At 41.5% G+C, this 14,719-nt stretch overlaps 1 protein-coding gene and 1 long non-coding RNA gene across 8 annotated transcripts in view; one reads left to right on the plus strand and one right to left on the minus strand.

Moving 5' to 3' along the window:
• The window catches only part of LOC131831689 (uncharacterized), a 54,609-nt gene that overhangs the window by 13,113 nt on the left and 26,777 nt on the right, over positions 1–14,719 (plus strand). The gene's annotated exons all lie outside the window — the stretch shown is intronic.
• DAB2 (DAB adaptor protein 2) overlaps positions 401–14,719 on the minus strand; it is a 172,366-nt gene continuing 158,047 nt past the window's right edge. For 6 of the 7 annotated variants that reach the window (XM_059173859.1, XM_059173860.1, XM_059173861.1 and 3 more), the window contains 6 exons: positions 11,395–12,048; positions 10,218–10,380; positions 5,632–6,264; positions 4,945–5,054; positions 3,762–3,829; positions 401–2,177 (listed from right to left, as the gene is read on the minus strand). In XM_059173859.1, the coding sequence (XP_059029842.1) occupies positions 3,767–3,829; positions 4,945–5,054; positions 5,632–6,264; positions 10,218–10,380; positions 11,395–12,048 (1,623 nt within the window). In that variant the 3' untranslated portion in view covers positions 401–2,177; positions 3,762–3,766. The remainder of the gene's footprint in view (positions 2,178–3,761; positions 3,830–4,944; positions 5,055–5,631; positions 6,265–10,217; positions 10,381–11,394; positions 12,049–14,719) is intronic. The other variant, XM_059173854.1, reaches the window with a different exon arrangement.

Raw genomic sequence — 14,719 nt, forward strand, 5'->3', positions numbered from 1 at the left:
CCAGGCCACATCAGTCCACACAGCTGTGTTTTGCTAAGGGCAAACATGGCTGAGTCAAGAACAATTAGACGCAAAGGGTAGAAGGTGTGAACCAAGAGTTCATTAATAAATGATTTTTATACTAGATGTCAGTAGTGGCTGTTCTGATACAGGTCTTATCCACTGGACTCCTGTTAAACTCTCAGGAAGGGAATGTGTATAGGTCAGGGAGAGGAGAACAGGCATGAAAAGATATCAGACAATGGTTTACTCATGGTCTCATTTCCCAGATTTCCATTTTTTTCTTCTTTATGACAACCCCAAATGCACTAATATTGGCTCACCTTGGACTGATTATATTTTATACATCAGCTCGAAGTAGGGGTCAACTGTAAGAATAAACTGATGCTAACGCATGAGATTCTGCCATTCCAGTTTATTGAAATGAGTAAATTTATAGCTTTATTTGCATACAGAAAAGTGCACAGGAAAATAAGTATGTACAAAGCAGTGTGTGGCTGATCATCCTTTTCAAAATCTGTCTATTTAAAAAAAATTCAACTACCTAGATATAATTGTCTCCAGTCGAGCACATTTAGGTATTGGGACATATAAAATACTATTTTAGGACTGTGTTTATAATGACTGAGTTGGAAGCCAGATAGAAAATTATGCCATTCATGATCGGCTATTACCATTAAACATAAAACCACAGGACTTTAGCTTGGACTACTTGGGGCTAATCAATAAACATTCATGAGGCCACCATCTTGTTTAGATCCTAAGCAGTCATCCTCCTCTACCTAAAGGTAACATTGTATGGTTGATTAACACCCATGAGAACCTGAGCATTAAGGATCAAGAGAAACATTTTAAAACCCAACATAAATATAACAAAATGAAACTCATTTTGGCAAGAACAAATCCTTCAGAACTGTGCTAACAATATGACAGGAAATGAACTGGGAGAGTCTCCAAGGTTATGAGGAGAAAAATACTGCAGACGTTAGATTTTCAATGATAATACCAAATACTTGTTCTACAGCGTCTCACTCTACCCCTCCAGTCATCATTCATCTTCCTACTAACTAGGAGATTGTGGCTTCAAGCGAGTTTTCCAGTTACTTGATAAAGGTCTAGCATGACCCCATATAAGCACCCAATATATTTGGCACAATTACATCGAAGTTTCTGATGTGTTGGCTCTCCAGAATACAGTCCTTCATTGCCCAGTTGAGTTCATTTTTTTTTTTTTTTTTTTCATTTTCTTCAACCTGAACTGCTCTTCTGGAACTTCAGATCAAGAGGATGGCCTCCTATTCCATAGAAAGGATAAAGGTTGTGTCCATTTGCAAATCTAGTTATGGGATTTAGTGATTACTGAGAAGGCAGAGACATTTCAGATCCATGAATCCTTAGATTTTTTTCCCCCCCATAAAACTGTTGCTTGTGGAAGGGAAGTAATGTTATATGAACCTGGGAATAAAACTGACTGAAAAAAGAATCAGAAGGAAGAGGAGAGGAGAGACAAATAATACTTTTCCCTCATTTGCACTATCAAGCAACAGACTGGGCGGGGGGGGAACAATCTTGTCCTTGAAAGAAAATAATCTTCAGATAGAGAAGTTATATTTTTAAAAAGGTTCTTAAGTGTGTCAGATTCCCAAGTGTCTAAGGAGAAGTTGGACTTGCTTCAATTTTACTTTAAAAATTCTTTATAAATGTTGATATGAAGCAAGATTTAAAAAGGCGTTTTGTTATACTATAACCTTTAGGATTTATGCTGTGAAACAGAACCCCCAAACAACTTTGAACGGTAAGGATTTTTAAATTTATTCAAAACAGTGTCATCTGAGGAGTTGTGATGGCTGCATCTCCCAACCAGAGGGTACACAGTACAGTGTTCTAGAAGGTTCTAGGAACACACTAGGCAATGGTTCAAGTAGGGTAACTACTTCATTTACATTTAAGCTAGAGAATTTAGATTCTTAATTTATTTAAAGCCATGGATTCAGTTTAGCTTTAATCTAAACAGAAAAGTGAAGGCATTTTGCAAGTGGAAGAGGCAGCAAGCAACAAGGCAACAGATAATATGTCAAAGCTGAAACGAGAGAGCAGAGGTCGTCTGGCTATTAACTTTGTCCTGGAATACTAAGGCCAACCTTTTTGTTCCTCTGGATAGTCAGCATATCAAGTTCCTAGAGAAGTGTAGAGAAGAAAAAACCCATGGTTAAAATTTTTGGGTTAAATATCAATGTACTAAATATCAGGTCATCATTTAAAACTCAATAATAGTATCTCCTAGGGCTGATGTGAGAGGCTTAAATAAGAAAATAAATGCAGAGCCTGAAATAAAGTGATTCACACAAATGTTCAATAATCTTAGTTATTTTCTCCCATGATCATGCTCCCCTATCCCCAACCCCAATCTATAAGTTAAGCAAGTTCACCATGTTCACTTAGGTCCTTCATGACCCAAGAAAGAAAGGGCCTCCAAGGAGACCTCTTGTCAATGCAATTCGTGCAAAAAATCCTTCTAGACTCCGGATGCATTTTATTCCTTTCCATTTGTCCATGTTTGCCTCCCTTGGAGACGAGGGTGAGAATGAGCCTCTGTTAAGACTTCTAGCCCTTCATTATATTACACTGTTCTATCAGTATTAGAAACCACAAGGCTGCTTGTAACCTGGAGCTTTTCCTCAGCACCAGAGAGGGACTTCTTAGGGCTGGAGTGGGGCCCCAGAACTTGCTTTTTCCATAATCTCAGCCTGTTCTCTGAAGCAGACTTTCTGGAAAAGCACTTTAAGAAACACTGTAATTCTAGAAGTCAAGTAAGGGAAAACAATTCAAATTGCAAATAAAGTCAATCTTACTGTTCATGTCAGATTTGAGATATTTCTCTATTTAAAATAATTAAATTCTAGGTGGGTCAGCACAGAGTTAGTAGGAGTCCCACCTGGAAGGGGCAAGACTGAAAATAACAGGTTTGGTTCCTTTCGTTCTTTTTCTTGTTCTCCCCCACCAGCTATGCCCTTCCTCCTCTAAAACGCAGCCAAGCCTCCCTTCCTCCTTGAACTTCAATCTTCTGAAATCAGACAGAGTTGCTTCCACTCACTGTTGATAAAGAAAGGGTCACCTGAGACCTCCCAGGGTCTCGGTCTAAGGCAGTTACACCTAATAACTCACCTGGGATAAAATCTACTAGTAAGATGAACCTGCAAACTCATCTGCTCACACGCTGCTTTTGAAGGAGGTAAGGCAGTTGTCACCACTTCTGGATTGAACGCCCTCAGACTATTTTAGACTAACTGTCAGACTCCTCACAGAGAAATAAATTGATCTGGGAGGTGGCCTCTGTTCAGCTGACCTGTCCTTAGCTACAAACGGTCTTTGGATTTCGAAACTTCTATAGGAAACCAAGTAGTTACGAGGATGTTTTGCAGTCGCTTCAGTATGAAGGTAAAACAAAAAAACAACTAGAAAGCTATTATGTGTTATAAGTTTATTGTTATGCAAAAATGTTATTCTGAAGTATCAAAAACATAGGATATGATAGAAATCCATATCCCCATGGGTATATTATTGTTTTGTAACATGTAAAAGAATTCTATTCTTAAATGTTCAGCTTAGTCATTACTGAGTTAGTTAAGCATAGATTTCCATGTTTATTAGTTCTAAGTTACAGAGATTTAACCTTGTAACAATTCGAAAATTAAAATTTCACCCTCACCCCGTCCCATGCTTTCTTACCAAACCTAAGCTTCATAGGATCTTCTACTTACAGAAGTTAGGCAAAAGGATTTCCAAAAGGATCCCTATATACATCAGAAGATGTGGGTTGAGAAGCCATCTATGAAGATAAAACCATCCAGTCAATAGGTTTAATTACACTTAGAGAAAAAAAAAACTCTATAATTAAGACTTTTCAAAGGTCACAGACAAGTCAGATATCATGTGGGTCTATAATGATTTGTGTCTGCCTGCTTATAATTCGTGATGCGTATTTATTATTTTCATCAAAATCAGGGTTCAGAGGTTTGCCTTTCCAGAATGAAAGGTACTGTTTTTATGAGCTAAAGGTCTGAGGGCAGGAAGTCAGAAAACTAATTCCTTGAAAGATTTTTAAAGATAATATTATTTTGGCTCAATTTTCTCTCAAAATGATTTTAGGAGCCAGGCAAAGTGAGATTTGTCCTTGAGACTTTTTCTCTATGATATTCATTTCTTAAGCTCAGGATAGTCATCCCTACCAAAATAGTCTCTCCCCAGCCTGAGTTGATGTTTTCACTGTGATGGTTCTCAATGATAAATCTAATTTAAACATCCTTTAGCACCAAAGAGTTATTATACAAACAAGATTAATTCACGACAAAGTGATCCAAAGGGACACATGCACCCGAATGTTTATAGCAGCAATGTCCACAATAGCCAAACTATGGAAAGAACCTAGATGTCCATCAACAGATGAATGGATCAAGAAGATGTGGTATATATACACAATGGAATACTATGCAGCCATCAAAAGAAATGAAATCTTGCCATTTGCAACAACATGGATGGAACTATAGCGTATCATGCTTAGCGAAATAAGTCAAGCAGAGAAAGACAACTATCATATGATCTCCCTGATATGAGGAAGTGGTGATGCAACATGGAGGCTTAAGTGGGTAGAAGAATAAATGAAACAAGATGGGATTGGGAGGGAGACAAACCATAAGTGACTCTTAATCTCACAAAACAAACTGAGGGTTGCCGGGGGGAGGGGGTTGGGGAGAAGGGGGTGGGATTATGGACATTGGGGAGGGTATGTGATTTGGTGAGTGCTGTGAAGTGTGTAAACCTGGTGATTCACAGACCTGGGGATAAAAATATATGTATATAAAAAATATATGTTTATAATTCACGACAAAGTAGCTCTATGTGGCATGCACTTGGGAGCAACAGCTTCTAGTAGTTGATACTTACAGAGGCTTGTGATGAACCGAAAGAACCTTTAGAGAAAGGGTTCTCAAATGCGTTGTCAGCAGATTTGGTAACTGGCAGGGAACCTTGTCTGGGAACTGGCTTTGGTGGTTCTAGAAGGCAAAAAACACCAATAAGTCAGTAGACACATTTTTTTCCCAGATAATAAGTAAAAGTCCCTGTCCCATGTGCTACCCTCCCCTGTCCCGTCCCGTCCCCTCCCCCACCCCAGTCAAGGTTATCTCATAAATTAAGTTCCATACTTTGGAATTTACATCATGGGACAAAAATCACCACAAAATACTAGGATTCCTGGTGATTATTACAGGTAAATTCATCCGAAGAGGAGGCTGTGCGTATATAACTGAAGTGGAAGACACTCAGAATTCCCTCACTAAGGCGGGGGAGTGTGGCCGAAGCTCTGTTACAGAGCCTTCCAAGTGCCACAACCCACTGAATTTCAAGAGCTCTTAGCAGCCCTTCTAGGACTTGCCACAGGAGGGCAGTATTGTGCCAGCCCTTAGAAATAGCTATGGTAAATTATTTGCTCCATAAGGTAACCACAGATTACCAAAGAGAGCAAGAGTTAGGCTTCTGGTGGGTGGGAGAGGGTTCTTCTAAAGACTCTGTGGGCCCATATGACGGGGGAAATACTTGTTGGTAGGGTAGACAGAGAAGTGGGTAGTTTACCATTGATCTTTTTCAACAGCTGATTAGCATCAAAGTCATCATGGTCCGCATTCTCCTGAGGAATGCCAACTTTGCTGTTGAAATAATTGGAGAAGGCACTCGAAGTCCCAGAGGAAGTCTGCTCTCCCTTCCTTGCAGGCACAGCAGGTGGCTGCCGCAGTTGGAAGTCCTTAAACATTTCTCTCACTTCTTTGACTTCTTTATCCCCAAGTGGGTCCAAGGCAGTGAAGGCATCACTGGAGATGTCCTTTGGAGGGCCAGTTCTGGGAGGTGGTTGAGGAGGAGCAACCAGAAGAGAGGAGAGCATAGAAGGGGACTGGGTAGACACAGCAGAAGCTGGAAAAATATTGCTCTGGAAAGGGTTCCCCAAAGAGCTTGTTGAGGACCAAGTATTGGGTACCACAGATGCTGATGGGCCCCAAACAACAGGGGCTGGAGGCGAAGCTGAGGCTGCAAAGGATGAAGGCTGGTTCCAACCTGGAATAGCTGGGCTTGTGGTAAAAACTACTGGCTGACTGAATCCTGAAGGCTGACCACTCAGCATGGCTCCCGGGACCACTGACGTAGACTGATTGAAGACTAAAGATGCTGGGTTCCACGGTCCTGCCTGAGGGGGGCTAACTGGTATACCACCTGAAGGAAGCAGAGGAAAGGACTTATCAGGACACAAACTTGAAGAGGATTTTTGAGTTTCAGGAAACACGGCTCTGGGGAGGGGGAGAGGCGGGGCATTTACCAAGCATCTACATGGCCAACACCTTCCTTAAGCCTTAAGGCTGGCATGGAAAAAAGGCCCAGAGAGATTAAATCAGTCTAAAGATTAACTAGCTAATACAGAATAGCTGGCATTCAAAGGTTGGATGCCTTTTGAAGCCCTTTCTTTCTACCACAGATTTTAAACTTTTCTCATTAGAAGGGTACTACACTCCATTAGGACCTGGTCATGAAAACATTTATGACACTGATACATTTCAAACAACTAGGACAGAGTCTGTTGATAGCATGCGTGCATCTGTTGAGGGAATACATTTACATAAACAAACCCTACTGATTACCAAGCAGTTAATTAAAATAATCCATTGGGTACTCTGAGTCATTGATTCGATCTTTTCATTTGGCAGCTGGCTCCTGTCTGGAGTTTCATGGAAACCAGCTATCACGCATGTATATTAGGCCTCAACATGCTTGCACCCTGAAGAAACCATTTCAGTTTCCTTGCTTTTAAATGCTGCCAAGGTTGACACAGCTATATAAAAGGGCGATAAAGTTTGGTTGATGCCAAGATAGCTTTAGACTTTTATACATATACATGGAGGAAAAGCTGGTTTTCCTGGGAGAGCTGTTTCAAGGAAAAGTGCTTCCTGCCGTGTGTCACTCACTAAGCCTTGCCAGAAGTCAGAACACAATACTTCAAAGAGGAAGGGAGGGAGAGAAGACATAGAGCAAAAAACAAAAACACAAAACACAAAACCCCCAAAACTTCGTGAGGGAGCTAATTGCCTGTGTCTAGACACCTAATCTTTGTGGGGGAATGACTCCATCTCCTGTGTCTTCACCATATTGATTAAGAGTTGATGAAGTCACTAAAATGCAGGTCTCTCCAATCTTCTTCCCCTCTTCTTGAGAAGCTCATTCCCTATATCTTATTCTCCAATGTAGGACATTTTTCTCTCCTGCTTCTTCCCAAGTATATGAATGACTTGTCAGACTGCCACCAACCTAAATTCAGCCTCATATCTACTCATGAATGATGCCCCCCTCTCAAAATCTGCTTGCTTTGAGCTGTAGAGTAAGAGCATTCTTTAGTTATGAACGTTTTCTAACTGAACTAAGAAAAGACCTCCAAACGTCTACCTTGCATTAGGAATGTTTTTGTTTCTAGACTGAGAGATATTTTGAAAGTGATGTTCAGAGGCTAATGTAGCAAGATATTCTATCTTAAATTTTATGAGTATTGGATATAGATGTTACTTGACTTAACTGTATCATCATGAAGGCTCACCGTCTGGCCACGGAGATGTATGGTGTGCTCAGAGACAGTGGTGGGTTTCAGAAAAGGTCATCTTACGAACTTAACATGCCTTGTTTTTGAGGTTAGGGAACTGGGTACAAGAATATTAATTATTAAAATGGGGGAAGCTCACAGTCTGTGACAATAGAGACTAAAACTCAGGCATACCAGTTCCAAATCAAATGCCCTATTCTTCTGTTCTGCCTCCTTAGCATCAAGGGATAGGACTATGGAAAGTAATCCAAATACTTATTCCATAGTTACAGAAATTAGACTTGATTTACACTAAAGAGCATACGTATTCTTTTCACAACTAATCAAGAGAAGCGTTCTCTCACATTCTATACTATGGGGTTCTAAAAGTGGGTTGTGTTTGAGCAAAGTGATTGCTACCACTTTTAAACAAATTTATTTAAATTTTGTTAACCAAAGCCAGAGTCACTGACTGATACTTTTACGCCAACTGGATGTGCAAATGGGGTAGAATTTTATCATTTTTCATGTTGGATGACTTGCCTTCCCTTAGAATAATATACGGCTTTACTCAGAGATGGTATTAGAGGAAGTGGTGGTAGTTAAAGAGAAAAATATTTTATCTGCAAGGAGTTAAAGGCTTTCTCAGTACATGCTTATGCCAGCCTTCATTCCCATCTGATGGATTTCATGCATTGTGTTTCCAAGATATTTTAGGCTCTGCTGGAGAAAGTAGAGGCAAGGGGTAGGGAAAAGAAAAGTGTGGGTGTAAGAAGTTAATTTTATTACCTTCTGATGCTAAATTAAAACACAAGGTAGCTAGTCAAAGCTGAAGGCTTAGCTTTCTACAACACCCTCTCCCTACCCCCAGTTCTCCAGAAGAGACAGTCTCCCAGCTGGGTCTAGCGGAAGCCAGAACTACAACCTTCCATGGCTTGGCTGAGGATCCCTGCTAGTGGACAGGGGCTATACTGTAGAGCTCAGTTTGAGTCCCATGTCCAAACTTGGAAGGATCATCAGTATTCTGCAGTTGTATACCCCAAGGCCTCAACAGGGGCACCTAGCCAAAAAGCTTCACTTCGTCTGAATAAATTAACAGTTATAGGGTCCAGCTGTATTTTCGAGCTGATTTGTTAAATATTGGCTGTAAAAATTCTTTGGGGCATTGATATTAGACTGTCAAGCTCTGAGATGTGATGTAGTTGCCGCAAGTGCATGGAAGCTCTCGACCCTTCTGCAAGGAAAAGGCACTCACCAGCTCCACTTGGGGGGGGGGGCAGGAAAGGGAACGATGCATAAAAGGGAAAGTCCGTAAGAGACATGAAGTATTGGGGGAGAGTCTTGATGGTATAAATGCAAGAAGAGACCCAGAACAAGTTGACTTCCCACACCCGCACTCAACGGTTGGGTAAAAACCCCCTCTTGTCGCCATACTCCAGGTAGGATTAAACAGATTTAATGTGAAAAAAAAGAAAATATTTTTCTTTGTAGGAAAGCAGCAGGGGAAACAAAAAAAGAGTCCTGATGAGTGACTCCACAGGAGGCAGAGAAAAAACCAAGAGCCCTGGTGAAATTTTACAAAATGGGGGAAGACAGTTCCTCTTCATCCTTAGTTCCCCCAACCCCCTCCCAAGACAGAGTCTGTTGGGAGCTTGTAGAGGTGCCAAGAAGCAGAAAAATAAAGAGAATCCCCAGCAGGATAGCAAAGCCTGTTGTCGGGGTTTCTGAAGACTGTACCATGGAGGCAGAAAGGAACTGGAGGCCGTGGGCAAACAACGACAGGGCTCGTCCTCAGTCAAGTGGCTTCCCCCAGTGTCCCGCCACAGAGTGGCTTAGTGGCTCACATGAGTGCCACACATTTGGGAATGAGTACCGGCACATAGCCAGGGCATCTGGTAAAATCCTATCTTTTCCCTTATCTCTGTGTTCTTTTCAGTGTCAGGTTTCTAGCATCTGTCTTCTAATTCTATTAAGACACTCCGATAGCCAAAATATTGGCAAGGAGCAGCTGAGGCTTAAGTATTCAGAGACCGATCAGTATATATGCCTGTCTCATACCCATCATATGCCCAGCAGAGCGGGCTAAGAACCCAAGGCTTGCAGTGTATGACTTACACTTGCTTTGGACTTAACTTACATCCCTCTCGGGCGTAAGACACGATACCCCATCCAGGATGCATATCAGTTCACTGGGAGATAGGGCTTTGATCTAGTAATGGGAAACTGTGTAGCAGACACGCATGTCATCAGTTTTTCCAATATGGACGATAGACAAGACTCTCTCAGCTCTATCTCCTTTCTCCAACGAAGCTGGTCTGAACATCAGAATCCCTTAGAGTTGTCTTCCGTAAGCCACTGCCAGTTGGCTCGGGTGAGTGCAGTATTGAAAATGGTTTTCTCTCCATGTGCCAACTTCAGGAGCCAAATTTCAGTTGCAAGTCAAGGGAACCAAATGAGGGTGGGGTCTACGGAAGTAAAAGTGGGATGATCAGATCTTCTGTCCCTGGAGCCTCTATGGCTATGAAGTGCCTTCCTCCTGCACATGATAATCTTATGAGTGAAAGCAACAGAGGCAAGTTTTACTCCATCTCTCAGCACCTACCTAGACCTGCAAGGGGTCCCACCGGGGCAGAAGCATTTGTTTTGAAGAGATCCAGAGGGTTGGTCTGTAGGGTTGCAGACTGTCCTGTAGGTGAGGTCTGGCCTGGAGCTTCTGAGATAGGAGGGGTGAAGATGTCTGATGCAAGCAAGTCTTTTGCTGGAGACTGACAGGGCGGAGAGAGAGACACAAGAGTTATTCAGTAATTATGAAAAACAGCTTTATTCTGTCTCCTATTCTGTACCTCAGATTTGGGAACCACACATGGGAAAACTTATTCCTCTTACTGGTAAACTACTACAAAAAGCCAAAACTCCCCTCCCCCACCTCTCACCACCCCCCCCCCCAACTCCCCCTGAACGATAGATCCCTGCAATGGACAGAATATTTGGTCTTGGTAACTGAGGTAAAGAGGACTTTCAAGGTGAAACCTATTTTACTCATTTACACATTTGTATCTGTCTAGTCTCCTTATCCTCTAAAAGCTTGAAGCTGGGAAAGAAAGGAGAACTATAAATAAAGAAGTAACCTACATATTTTTGATTATTCTACTAGGTTTAAATCGGTTTATATAAAGGTGACACTATAGTCTAATTATGAGGCCAGCCTGCATATTCTAATGAGGTTTTTACAGATATATTCACAGAAACCACATTTTCAATTGCTTTTCAATGAAGTGGTACTAGTAAATATTTAAGTGTCCTTTAAAGCAATGGATCATTCAGTCAGCATTGAAAAGAAGAGGCAAACTCAAGAATTTTCCACCACCACCTTGGACATTAATGCAGCAGGAGGGGTGTGTGGGGCGTGTGTTAGTGTGGGGAAGGTACACAAGGCATCACAAAGAACCCTTGCCCTCCCCTTCCAGAATATGACGATCGAACTTACCAGAAATACAGAAGCATAGCAGCATTAAAAATGGAAAAACTTGTGTTTAGTTAATAACAAGTGACAAGACATGCAAACGGAAAGCAGGGTGTGAAAACACTGCCAAGTGAGAAGCTTAGCAAAGGCGGCAATCAGAGGAAGGTATTCCTGGAGAAAGATGTGCCTTATCCCACCTTCTATTCCACAGCCACACAGGCAACTACAAGAGCAGCAGGAAAGAGAGCTTGCGTCACACCACCCTTTGGTACCGAGCATGCATTCTGCCAATGGATATGTGGAGAAGACAATTCACCTTAGCAGTCCTTCTGCCTCTTCCTGGTTTGGTACTTTGTGGAGGTGGGATAATGGCTATGGAGTCATGTGGTGAGGACTGGACAGAGCTTTCCAAGTCCTGCTTTACGCCATTCAGTACAGACAGTCCTTTGGGAGGGCTTCCCACAAAAGGGTTCGGGGAGGATTTGATATGGAAGCCGTTCTGTTCTCTTTCAGATACCCCATTTTGAGTTCTCACTGTTGGCTGTGTTTGCGTACTTGAAAAGGGCCATGGGCCTGCCTGAGCTTCCTGTTTGCCAGTCCGGTTAGAGATTTGGTCAAACTGTTGACCAAAGTAATCAACATCCCCATTCAGGGGCCCGTTACTCAGGGGAGTAGACAAGTTACTCAAATTCTCTTTCTTCTGATCTGAAGATTTGAGAGAATCAAACGAAGAGGGTGCCGATTGGTCTGGCTGTGCAAAAGGATCGTCACGGAAAGGGTCAGGATTAGGGGTGGGAAAGAAGTTGAGATTGGCAGAAAAGGCATTTTCAGGCAGGAAAGATGCCTGAGGCTTTGGTCGAGGAAGAGAGCAGGAGGTAATGCCATTTGTTAAGAATGGATTTTCTCTTAAAGAATTCTGATTGGTGTCGATTTCAGAGTTTAGATCCACTAACAGGATATCTTTGCTTTCCTATCACATTTGGGAAGAAAAAAAAAAAAGAGAGAAAAGAAAGTGTTAGTCCATGTTGTGACTTCACATGAGAAAGCTACAAACGACCATCAGGATCATCAAAATTCCCGTTAGAGTTTGATCTTGACAGACCGGTTAACCGTGACCTCCTCCCATCACCTCCCTGAGTGCATTTCTTTACTAGCAGTGGAATAGGTCCTCCCTGTCCCTCCCCGCCTTGTTGCCCCTTCATTTAGGTCTCCACGTTGTTGGCCTTTCGTTAAAATGAAGCTCTAGTCATGTGTCTGCTCACCCTTGCAGACTGCGTTCCCGACCCTCGTTGTTCCCATTCCTGTCTTTGCGAGTCTTAAAGGGAATCGACTGCCAGTCACTCTAAGCAATTATCTAAGCATATTGAGCTTGAATGTAAGAGAAGACCTCAGAGGCGTAACCCAGCCTCCCACCCGAGGCATAGTCCCATCTATTATACTGTCAGAGTCATGTAACAGCAACTCTCTAAATGGGCAAATTCTCTCGCCAATATTTTATAGTGCTGGTTGTGACAAAGTGTAAGGTCAAATATATTTCCCTATAATTGGTCTTTCCTTTACGGGGAAAAACCAGATTTTTCCCACCATTCATATGATTTGTCACGTATGCCCCTTTAAATATTTAAGGATCTTTTTGAAGGTGCTAGTGAAGTTGGATCTCTCATTCCCATCATCCTAATCTCCTCTGGACACATCCTTTCGTCTGTGTCTTTCTAGAAAGAAGAAAGTGACACTCAAAATGCTGATATATTCTAACATATCACATTAACCTCTCATATTTGTGCATTTTTTTCATAATACAGCTTAGAGTCGCTGGTGTTGTGACAGTAATCTCAACTATTTGGTGGATAAATTCAATAAATCTTTAATTTATCTTTAATTTATGTACAATGTAATCTTTAATTCACGTATAAAGTAGAGATGTGGCTTTAGAGTTAATTTGAAAAACATACCAAATATTTAACTCTACAAGATCTCGTCCCTTCCTATCTTACTTTCATTCTCCATTGTTAGATAGGATATCCCTCTCAACCAAAAATCAGCAAATTTGAAAAATCTGACATGTCTTTATTCAGGTCAGTGACATAACAAGTTTGGGCTCACCCTGGGTTAGGGCTGTCAAACTGACATAGCTTTCTTCTGACTGACTTTGATCCATTAACTTCTCATCTATGCTAGCCATGGAAGCACATAGTCAAAGATGCCTACCTGAGATGGAAGTTAGAGGTCTAGCATTACCCCAAGCAGCTTACTAAATATTTTTGATCATTGGGACAAAGACAACCTCAAGAGAATATGAAATTCTCAAACTACTGAGTAAAAAGGGGGACCAAATAGGCCTCCTTGGCTTTAAAAGAACAATTTTTTTTTGGAAGGTCTTAAGTCAGGCCTAATTGGTATTCTATCTTTGGTTTCCTTTATTGTTAGATATAAAAACACAATTCTTAAAAGCCAGTTTTTCTCTTATAACCAGAAGAACTTGTCAGAAGAAAGAGTTTATAATTAAAAACAATTTTTTTTTAAATCAAAGAAATGGATTGGAAGATCTCTTAATGAAGGGCTCTTTAGCAATCAAAGGATAGGACAAAACGTATTACAAAAGCTTGTGATTTCAGTATTTATTCATTTATGATGAGCCACCTCTGGGTTAGAACAGTTGGGTGTTCACAGCTGGTAGAGTTCTCCTTTTCAAATACTTCAGAAGAAGTTCTTAGGACACCAAACAGGAGCCACAATGTTAGACTTCTGAATAGTCAGCCTATAAGTAAAATGTATAAGGCTCTCCTCAGGTTGGGTTTGTTGTTGATCCAGGATGAAGAGTCTAGTTCATAGACTACAATGGGATGACGTGAGACTCCTCATCTGCTCCCTAGGTCAGAACTTCATTAATTCTTGGTTGGATTGTCAAACACTGCATCTGCTTGGTCACCATCTGGGCTACCTGAGATAAGCACTGATAACATGAAGGGGAAATGCAGCCCTGGCTTGTAAGAAGCTCCAGGAAGAGGGGGAAGTGGGCAGTCACAGAGGGGTCTGCATGAAGGTGAGCTCTTATCTGCTGAGTTCCACAGCTGAGCTTTCTCCATGAAGCTGGTCTCTCGAAACTATTCCAGCCTGCTGAATCCCTGGACTTCCCTACTCAAAGCTCTCAGTGGCTTCCTGTGTCCTCTATATTAAAATAAGCCTCATTAGCCAGCCTTTCAAAGTGACCTACAATAGGACCCAGTTTATTTTTAGCCTGACTGCTCTCTATGTTCCTACACACTTCAAAGACCCAACTCAAGTTCAGATTCTTTACAAAGCCTTTTCCTAGTGATCCTTCTACTTCAGCATCCCCTGTGCCCACCCATGGCCTCTCATGTCTGTATGACACTGTGCTTTGTGCCCTGATCCCATGCCTGTACCAGACTAAACCTCCTTCATACCTTATGTTCTTCTCATAGCAACTGTACTTTCAAATTATCATTTTAAAAGTCTGAGAACATGTCTTTTTGGTTTTTTTCTTTCTTTTTCTTTCGAGTGGCAGTATGGAAGAATATTGTTCAGTTATTTTCCAGTAAAAATTATGTTCTAAAGGATACCACTTAGTTTGTAACATGACTTTTATTTGAAACACATAAAACCATTCTGTATGAATGCTG

The sequence above is a fragment of the Mustela lutreola genome, chromosome 5 (genome assembly GCF_030435805.1).
Source record: "Mustela lutreola isolate mMusLut2 chromosome 5, mMusLut2.pri, whole genome shotgun sequence".
Lineage (NCBI taxonomy): Eukaryota > Metazoa > Chordata > Mammalia > Carnivora > Mustelidae > Mustela > Mustela lutreola.